Below are 10,000 nucleotides of genomic sequence, written 5' to 3' on the forward strand. Positions count from 1 at the left end.
CAAAACAGTTAATTTGCTCTGCCAAGGTTGAATCAATGAATTCATTAATGGCATTGCCTGTTATATCTTGCTTTAATATCCTATGATTTAAATGGCTACTTTGTATGGAAATTAGGCATATTTTTCAAATTCTCGTGCTCCTGCCTGTAACACGAAGTCAGACACGAAATAAAAGTTCGAGTTTTGAATAGAGTCACCTTTTGAGCATTGACATTTTCACTTTAAGAATGGAATGTTGAAGTGACAAAATCAAATTTTTGGTTTTCAAAAATTTCACTGGTGGGAAGCATGCTTGAGCTGTTTTGACTCTTAAGATATTTTGGCAAGGTAAATCATAATCAAATGCATTATTTTCAGGTTATATGCTGTTTATAATGCTTAGTCTTCATTTGATACCCTAGGCCGTATCTTTTATACCGTATTTACCCGTGTATAAGCAATTTCTTAATTTCTTTGTTAAATGTTCATGGGACACTAATCTTGTATTCTTTGATTTTCTGGGAATGTTTTTCTGGGAAAAAATCAGGGCCTCAAGTGCTTAATAGTTTTGTGGTTCAGCAGTTGTTGTATATGCGGGCATTTTGTCCTTGAGTTTCGAAAGAGTTCTCAGAAAATCGAACAAGTAAACTTCAAACTAACCTGTTTCGTTGTTCAAGGCTAAAGGGCTTTAGAGGATAAGCACAACATCACAGAAGCTAGAGTCAATCTTTGAAAATAACTTGTGAATGATGCGAAAATGTGCAAGGTTTAATTGGTCCTTGACTTATAATTTCTCACATGACAAACAAAACAAAACTCATAAACCAAATAGTACGAAGTTTGTAAAAGCATTTAAATCAGCCAGGTTTTTATTAAAAAATGAAAAATAATCATTATCAACCAGCATTTTCAGGCAACACGAGTGACGATGCTTGCATGCAAACACAATGTATTGCGCCAGGTTACTAAGCCGTTGCATGATCGCGTATAGTAGTGCCTTTTAGAGCTTTCCAGTGTCTATTTCATATTTGTGCTTGTGAGTATCTTCAACATTTAGAGTTGGACAAATCCTTTTTCATTTCAACTGGAATTGCTTACATTCATTTTGAAGTCTTTTGTGGGCTTTTGTCCATTGCGTTCATTATGCCCAAGACAACATTATTATGTTAATTTTGAATAATTTACTTAGCTGGAACTTGTCTCAAAATCTTTGACCCAAGGATAAGTTGAGGGCAATTTTTGGAGCTTCTTTTGGGGCCATAAAAGGTTGACTTGTACACTGGTAAATATGGTATACGGCAGTCTGTATTTCATTGAGTTTCATTGAGACTCTTTATTAAATATTCCTACAATTGGCTTGCCATACTTTACATTATGGAAATCTTTGTGTGTTATGTTTTCAGCTCTTTTGTGCTGGTTTAATTGTGCTGTTGCTCGATGAGCTCTTACAGAAGGGATACGGTCTTGGATCTGGGTAAGCTCTGACCTTTATCAAAACTACTGTCCAAACCACATCTTAAGTTTTGTGAAATCTACCATGAAATAAGATCCTCATAATTCTGAAGTCTTTAAGGACGGTGCCTACTATTGTTATTGCGCATACGTTCTGCGCACCTCTAGCTACTCGGATTTCCTATCAGTGGTGCTTATTACTACAGGGATATTTTCAGGCAGTTCAAAACTATGCGGAGAAAGCAGGACTTAGCAAGTGCTCCTGGTATCCAAAGAGGAAATTAGGGGGTAACCATGCATTTTTCAGAGATAATTAAGCTTCAATTTGGCAAAGAATGCAATACATTGCTTTGTATTTTATAGCTTTTTACAAATATTGCTGATTAATTATCCTCAAAAAATGCATGGTTACCCACAAGTTTCTTTTTGGATTTCAATAACACTTGTTAAGATCTGCTTTTCCCGCATATTCAGTAAACTGCAAAGAATGCAATACATTGCTTTGTATTTTATAGCTTTTTACAAATATTGCTGATTAATTATCCTCAAAAAATGCATGGTTACCCACAAGTTTCTTTTTGGATTTCAATAACACTTGTTAAGATCTGCTTTTCCCGCATATTCAGTAAACCGCTCAAAAATACCTTTGAATTAGAAGGCACCGTCCTTAAAACACTCCACAGCTCCAGTCTGTCACTATTTTGGCTGCCGTGGATTATAATAGAAATTGTGGTAACCAAAGTTGTTAGGAAGGTCACTGAAATTGGTAACACACCTTCTGGCCATTTGTTTCTTCTTTTCATCCAACCCTTGTCTAAGTGTTCGCCCACAAAGTTGTTTGCATTCAGCATTCATAATTGTTTTTTCTTTCTTTACTTACATGTAGTTCTTTGAATGGCTGAGGTTAACAAGCTATTCTCCAAAACATTATTGTACTTCCCATAATTTACTCGCCACCATTCGCATATGGTGATCATTTTTGGTACCTGTAAATTGCTTCTGGCTGTGTTTTTTCCCTAAATCATTGTGGTATCGTTTAGTTCTATGATGAATCTTAGTCTAGGGAGCTTTTATGTGATGTCACCCTATTTTTCAGAATTTCCCTCTTTATTGCAACCAACATCTGTGAGACGATTGTTTGGAAAGCCTTCAGTCCGGCAACCATTAACACTGGTAGAGGTAAGATGCAACAGCTTTATGAAACTTGTGCAAAAGTAGTTGGCTTGAAAACTCTGTTGTACTGGGTTCACTAATGTCTATTGTAGAGTTGCACCAAGCATGTGTTGTCATGGGTTTTGCAGATTAGTGACAGATCAGTTGAGAAAAGCATTATTATGAAGACTAGAATATAAGTGTTTCGTATGGCTTTTTTACAAGTTATAGTCACTGCATGTATGTGTGATGTAATGAGCTACAGTAAGAGTGGAACCTGCTGTCAAAACTCATTTGCACTGATGAGCTTGGAGGGGTGCCTTACAATGCTGTGGTGGTCACAGGTAACCATGGCAAGGAAACTGGCTAATCAGTGGAAGTCTTGGACTTACCTGAATCACACTAATGCATGAGGAGGGTGTGTGGGAACACATCAAGCAAAACAACACTAAGATCCACTACAGTCTACAATGTTGAGTGCCATGTGACCCTGCGATGTCTCAGGGTGCCCCGGCAGCACAAGAGAACCACTGGCCAGCGTGCATCAATTTTACCTTTCCCTAAATTTTATTTAGCCACATTAAAACATCTAAATCATTGCAACATCTAAATCATTGCAACAATCAATTAGTGAAAAGCTACGACAGCTGTGTCATGTTGCTCACCCTTTTTAACTTTTGCCCGACAGTGTTTCCCAAAATGGCTTGTTAACCTCAGCCATTTAATTTAGCATGCTTGATCTTTTATTTTTTACAGGAACTGAGTTTGAGGGAGCTATTATTGCCTTGTTCCATCTGTTGGCCACCAGAACTGATAAAGTGCGTGGTCTGCGAGAAGCTTTTTATCGTCAAAACCTGCCAAATCTCACCAACTTGATTGCCACTGTTTTTGTGTTTGGTATAGTTATTTACTTCCAGGTAAAGTGTTGTAGTCTGCAATTAAGGTGTCTTTCATAGTGTTCTACTGTCAATCATGGTGTTCTTCAATTTCAAATGACAAATTTTAGCATCAGGGGACTTACAGTAGAATTTCACAAATTGTTGCAGGGGTTCCGTGTGGATCTGCCCATTAAATCAGCTCGCTACAGAGGCCAGTACAGTTCGTACCCAATCAAGTTGTTCTACACTTCAAACATTCCCATCATTTTGCAGGTCAGCAGAAAATTATATTCTTTTGTACATCAAAAGTACAGAAAACTATTCTGATCACAAAATGCATCTTGAACATATTTTTTTCTTTTTACTCTTTCTATTCTCAGAGTGCCCTTGTGTCTAACATCTATGTTATCTCCCAAATGCTGTCAGCCAAGTTTGGTGGAAATTTCTTCGTCAGTCTCCTTGGTACATGGGAGGTATGTTTGTTTCTGCTATTTGTTAGACAGTCGTGAGTAAGGTAAAAGTACACGTTATTTAACGTCGGAAGTTCCTTTACCCTCTAGAGAGTACTCTCCCAGGAAGCCGACAGTGTGCTCATTTTACCCCCCTCTTTCCATCAGTGCTCCGTTTTAAGGGTATTTAAAGCTACTTAGGCTACACTGAAAGGAAAGAAGTCGAAACAAGGATGTGAGAGCCGGGGGATCAAACTCGGGTTCTCTTGCACCAAGGCCGCGTGTGGAAATTGGCCCCTAATTCTCAAAATTAGCAAAAGAAACAGTAAATTGACTTAAGGTTACTGATAAAGTTGAATAGAAATGTAATTACTGTTACAGTCAATTTATCATTACATTTCTGTGTTACGTTGCAAAGTTTGTTGGGAAATTGGATACTAGGTTACGAAGTAGCCAAGTACATGGCGAATTAGACAAACGAATGTCGAACTTTGAAATGAATTTCCCAAATTCTACCAGATCGAACTTTGCAACTTCACCAAATGAGCCCTTTGCCATCTGAGGTTTGTGACATCGTAAACAAGGGGTTAAAAGATTCAACACCATTCAAAATAATGTCGTTATTAGAATAAACCAAGAAAGACAGATGTACATCGTAAATACATGTATTGTTGATTGGTTTGTAAGGGTCCAGATTTTACCATCCTTATCAAGTTAAAGTGGGTGTTGCCTTTGTCGTGGTAATGTTAATAGAGGCAATGGCCCTTTTCACAGTTAGTTTTTCTCATTTGCATTACAATATAATGTAGCATGTATGTGAGGCAATTTCGGGCTATTTTGTACTTTTAACCTGAAATTGCCTCGCATCCACGTTAGATTACATTGTAATGTAAATGAGAAAAACTAACCGTGAAAAGGGCTATACAGTGGACTTTTTCTGTCTTGATGTCAATTACAAAGCATGGATGATAGCATGTTGTGTTGCTTGTTCAGAGTTGGTTTAAAATCTTGGATGGTTGATGTGAATTAAGCAGTCAAATTTATTGTGGGACTTTTTCAGTGCTGAAAACTGGCCATTTGTTTTTTAATTCAGTTGTCAAAACGTCATGAACTGAGGATTAATATTGACTGGCGCTAACTTGAAAAACATGGGGAAAAGTAGGCAATATTAAAGTTTGATTCATTTCTTCTTGGTTATTGTAGTTCTGTTATTCTTTCTTCTTATTAGGAAGCAGGAGGTGGCCCAGCAAGGTCATACCCTACTGGTGGCCTTTGTTATTACATGTCGCCACCAGAGACAGTAGGCCACATTATAGAGGACCCTGTACATGCTGTCATGTACATTATCTTCATGTTGGGGTCCTGTGCATTCTTCTCGAAGACTTGGATTGATGTATCAGGCTCTTCAGCTAAAGATGTAAGCTGTTTTAAGAAAATGTCAGGGTTTTCAACTACATGTATTAGTGATTTTCCTTTTTTGTAGTTTTCAAAAGTGGAAAGACTATCAATGTCTGCTACTTCACGCAGAGAATTCTGCTACTTTTTTCCCTAAATTGATGTAATTAACCCATTGACACCTCAAATGCCCTGGGACGCCCCTAGTTGACCAGTAAAATCGTCTGGCAGTAGACAGTGCAAAAGCTGTGACAGTCCAGCTGTGTCATGCGTGACCAGTATCCACAAGACTGAAATGAAGATTCAGAATTCCTCTGTGGAGCTTCCGAGATCTGAATGGAATCTTGAAAATTTTTCTGAAAGTTGCTACGAAAATTAGTTTTCACTTTTCAAACACTGTCTATTTTATAATAAAGTGAAAGTTCATAGCTAACTATTTTTGATATATCAAAGGAAACAACTGGTCACATGTGACATACATTGTAGCTTGAGTTAAAGAGAGATTATTTCAGACCTAAAATTAAAACTCAATTTGACATTGACAACAGTTCCAAGGTTACTCTATTCAAACCGGCCAACAACTTCAACTTCAAGTTACAGTATATGGAAACCCATGGACTATGAATTCCCTCTTTCATTTTGCCAGCACTTTTTGGTAGCATTTTAATCAGTTGTATGCTAAGTTTTGAATGGTTTTTCAGGTTGCTAAGCAGCTGAAAGAACAACAGATGGTGATGCGAGGCCATCGAGACAAGTCAATGGTCCATGAACTTAACAGGTGCGGAAATGGAAATTCCTGTTAATTTTTTGTGTACATGTACTTCTTGAAACGAATGGAAATCTTGCTTTTGTTGTGTCTGTACTCACCTCCAAAGGTTCTCCTCTGGGTAGTGCCACTTTCTTTCTGATCAAAACGCTGATTTGATTTGTACATTGTTCCTGTCTGTGGTTTAACATAAAACTCCACAACCATAGATGAGCAGTATTATTGTTATTGAGTATTATGAATTAGTGAAACTGGCATCTGGCAACTGGAATTAGTGAAACTTGCATTAGTGGAACTGGCATCTTAAACGGTGGAACCGTAAATCATAGGCTCCATTTTGTCACCTGTGTTTATAAATTGAGTGGGGCATCAAATAATCCACACACAGTTTGCACGAGTATTGTGCCAAGTTCAAGGTGTCATTGTCCTGTACTGTGCACCAAAATAATGCTGGCTTGGCATGACATCTCGAAAAAGTCTTTGTTGTATCGGGCCACATGAGATGGCTGCTGTCCACACTGTTGGTATGAACCTTGTCTGTATGATGTCATGCAGTTTTTTTTCTGTCAAATTCATTGTTTTTCATCTTTCTAGGTACATCCCTACAGCCGCAGCCTTTGGTGGTCTTTGTATTGGAGCTCTGTCAGTCTTGGCCGACTTTATGGGTAATTTTCTAATACATATATTTTTTCATTTTCAAAGACCCGCTAACCTATGAACCCCAATTTGTTCAAACATGGAATAGCAATGTCAGGGAATAACATGAATGAATATAGATAGTGGTTGTCCTTGGTTTACTGTTTTAGTTGCAATTAAAGACAACCAGCTATTAAAAAAGGCCATTGGCGATAGCATGGTCCATCTGATAACGGGGAATGAAAAGGGCTGGAAACTGAAGTTTTGTGATCACATGCCTTTAAAACAGTGACATGATTGCAAGTTATTAATATTGAACTAGCCTCTGTGGTTGTGATTGTTCTTACGCTATTTGGGAGCTTATGTAAGGACGAAACCGAAGCCAACGAGAATGTCGTCGAAAAATATTATTTCCCGTCATTGTAATAATTTCGTTATAACCTCGAGCCGTTTGGATTGGAAAGTGTGTATCAACATTGCAGGAAGAAAATTAAAAATATTTCGTCAGGTTTTCAAGTCCTCTACTTAACCTCAGATGTGGTCAATTCACGTCTTTGTTAGGGCGAGGGCGGCAAAGAAATGTACCAAAATGCAAAACGCTCGTGCAGGGCGTGCAGAGCCTTGGTTTTTGTTCATTAAACTCGTGTTTTGGCGTTCTCGTAGACACCTTCGTCGTACTTGCGTAAGCTCCCTATTAACGACAGCTTTGTTAGGCCTACTATAGCTCTCTCAATCTCTCTGTCCTTGTTCTTTCCTAGGTGCCATTGGGTCAGGAACGGGCATCCTGTTGGCCGTTACAATCATTTATCAGTATTTTGAGATCTTCGTCAAAGAACAAAGCGAAATGGGTGGAATGGGAACACTGCTGTTTTAAACAGATTGGCCGGCGCCCATTCAAACTACGTGTACCTGATCACTGCAATAAATTCTCAACAAATTTGGACAACTTTTTACTGTCTAATATGTACTTTTCACGGCTTATTTGACGCATGGAACTGTTAGAAGTCACTGAGACACCAACATCAAGAGAGAGGCGTTTCGAGATATAGTGAAAAATAGGCCTGTATAGGCGGCGTGTGGCTATTTCTCGAAATTTTGGCGTCAGTTTTGTGAACTGTTATTTTGTATCACGGTACAATTTTGCTATGATGATAAATTTGGCTTTCGTTCTTCATAAATCATTGTTCCTTGGAGAAAAATGTAAGTTGCCTCAGCATCAACATGCACGCTTTGCAGGCCTATTTGCTAGATACCACCGACACACATGTAACGGCGATTTACACTCTTCAGTAAAGTAACTCAATGAAGCTGTTTCAGTACATTTCATCGCTAAACTAATGAGCAGTACACTGCAGTCTTCTTCAACATTAGTTTCAGACTTGTCTCTGCTGTGTCCTCTATAACTGCGTTTCGTTGTTTTCTGCGAGCATGGCCAGTATCCCAAATGTGTAAGCGCAACAGTAAAGTAGTCACGTATTTAATTTTTATTGGAATGTTAATTTATTTTCTTCTGGGGTCCAACATGATCAGGATATGATATGATACTTCAAGATCTTTGTTTCGAGAAACTGCGCCAATAATTTGCAAAAACAGTAGTGAAGGACCAATAATCCCGAATCACTCCATGTCCAGCTAGAACATGACTGTCTGTGGTCTCTCTCTTTCTTTTCAGCAAGGAAACACACAACCCCGCAAAAATTTAAATCCGAACCTTCATTTCCAAACCAGTGTCCCAGCGAATCTGGACCCCCCGGTACAAATCTGCCAGCGGATTTGGACCCCCGGGGAGCCCCCCTTCGTGGATTTGGACCCCCTATATCACAGCTTATTTGTTTAACTGTATATCAATACAGAGTTAGATTTTGGATCGGAGAAACTTGAGGGAAAGACCTACATCAGTTAATTTGTTGTTTAGAAGCATTCGCGGCGGCATTTCGTATAAAAGTAAGCAGATGTGAATTTTAACTACTTTCTGACAGAAGCTTGAAAAACGCACTCGGAATTCACAGACTTGTGGTGTTATCTTTTTAATAAGGAAGAAAAAGCAATTCAGACTTGAGCTTCAGTTAAAGTTGTTAACAGCACGCGCCGTTGCTTTTTCTTCCATTTTATAGTTTAAATGGGCGGTGCTTCTACACAGGAGGTGCCACTTTTTGAAGTAATACCTCCTGCTTATTTTCAGGGGGTCCAAATCCGCTGTGACACCGACTCCATCGATCCCTGCGAAATCAGCGAACGCCGCTCTTGTCATTTCTTCATTGTTGTTTTCTGTCGTTATTACGCACCGACCAATAAAATTGCTTCGCTTCCCGATATGAAAACTTCAGTCCCATGAGGATTGCAGCTTCCCATTCTCATCGCGGTGGTGAATTTTCCTCTTGCAACTGGTTCGATACGAAACCTCACTTCCCGGACTCAGCAACGATTTCTTTAAGAACCAAACCTGTCGGATGTTTACACTCAAGTTTTGTATCTTAGTCAAAAGATGTTTCAGTGCGAAAGAGACGTGACTCGATAGGTTACGAAAGAAAAAGGAAACTCTGACATGATCCCTTTATAAAGTTATTGTTGTATTTACTCAGAAACTCTCGTACCTGAAAACATGAAAACTATCCCTGTTTTTTAACACACGAAAAACGGTAGTGAAGTGTTAGAACGAAGTATAAGAAAAATATATCTCATTTGATGTTTCAAACATGGTGTCGTGTAGCTGAGTATTTTTAGCGAGTTGTGCGTATTTTGACGAGCCCTCAAGGACGAGTCAGAATGCAAACACTGAGTAGAAGTACTCAGCTACGGTAGCCTCGCAGCTCCTACAAGGTCTCAGCTATACTACAAACCAAAACATCTAACGAGCTATTTACTATCCAACTTTTTCGCACCATATGTTGTAAACAACCGAGATACGTGTGACATTTGTATGTCACAAGCGCGAGGCAAACATCACTGTGACGGATTATTCTCCCCATTCTCCTCGAGCATTTAAAAACAAAATGTCAGCACCTCAACTTGTCAAGCCGGTTTTCTACTTAAATAACTAACTGTACAATTTTACTCCTTTCGTGCGTGTTCTGTACAATGACTAATGCAGTTGGAAAAGTGCTGCCTTTGTAATTACATCCGCAAATGGTTAAACTTTCAAGTCTTCTCGGATAAGGACGATAAGCCGGAGGTCCCGTCTCACAAATAAGTTCCCGGTGTTGTGGCTGTCCTCTGTGTGTATATGGGTGGGTGGGTACAGCAGGTCCACATCAGCTGAATAGCTGCCAAAACTGCAACCTGCTTAAAACAAA

The 10,000-nt window shown here is 38.9% G+C and overlaps 1 protein-coding gene across 1 annotated transcript in view; it reads left to right on the forward strand.

The window, feature by feature from the left end:
- Positions 1–8,249, forward strand: part of LOC138000260 (protein transport protein Sec61 subunit alpha) — a 13,474-nt gene extending 5,225 nt beyond the window's left edge. The window contains exons 8-16 of the mRNA XM_068846541.1: positions 1,383–1,453; positions 2,528–2,610; positions 3,340–3,500; positions 3,630–3,734; positions 3,842–3,934; positions 5,139–5,327; positions 6,007–6,083; positions 6,666–6,736; positions 7,466–8,249. Of these exons, the coding sequence (XP_068702642.1) occupies positions 1,383–1,453; positions 2,528–2,610; positions 3,340–3,500; positions 3,630–3,734; positions 3,842–3,934; positions 5,139–5,327; positions 6,007–6,083; positions 6,666–6,736; positions 7,466–7,581 (966 nt within the window). The 3' untranslated portion in view covers positions 7,582–8,249. The remainder of the gene's footprint in view (positions 1–1,382; positions 1,454–2,527; positions 2,611–3,339; positions 3,501–3,629; positions 3,735–3,841; positions 3,935–5,138; positions 5,328–6,006; positions 6,084–6,665; positions 6,737–7,465) is intronic.
- Positions 8,250–10,000: the final 1,751 nt, after the last annotated feature.

The sequence above is a fragment of the Montipora foliosa genome, chromosome 4 (assembly GCF_036669935.1).
Source record: "Montipora foliosa isolate CH-2021 chromosome 4, ASM3666993v2, whole genome shotgun sequence".
Taxonomy (NCBI): Eukaryota; Metazoa; Cnidaria; class Anthozoa; order Scleractinia; family Acroporidae; genus Montipora; species Montipora foliosa.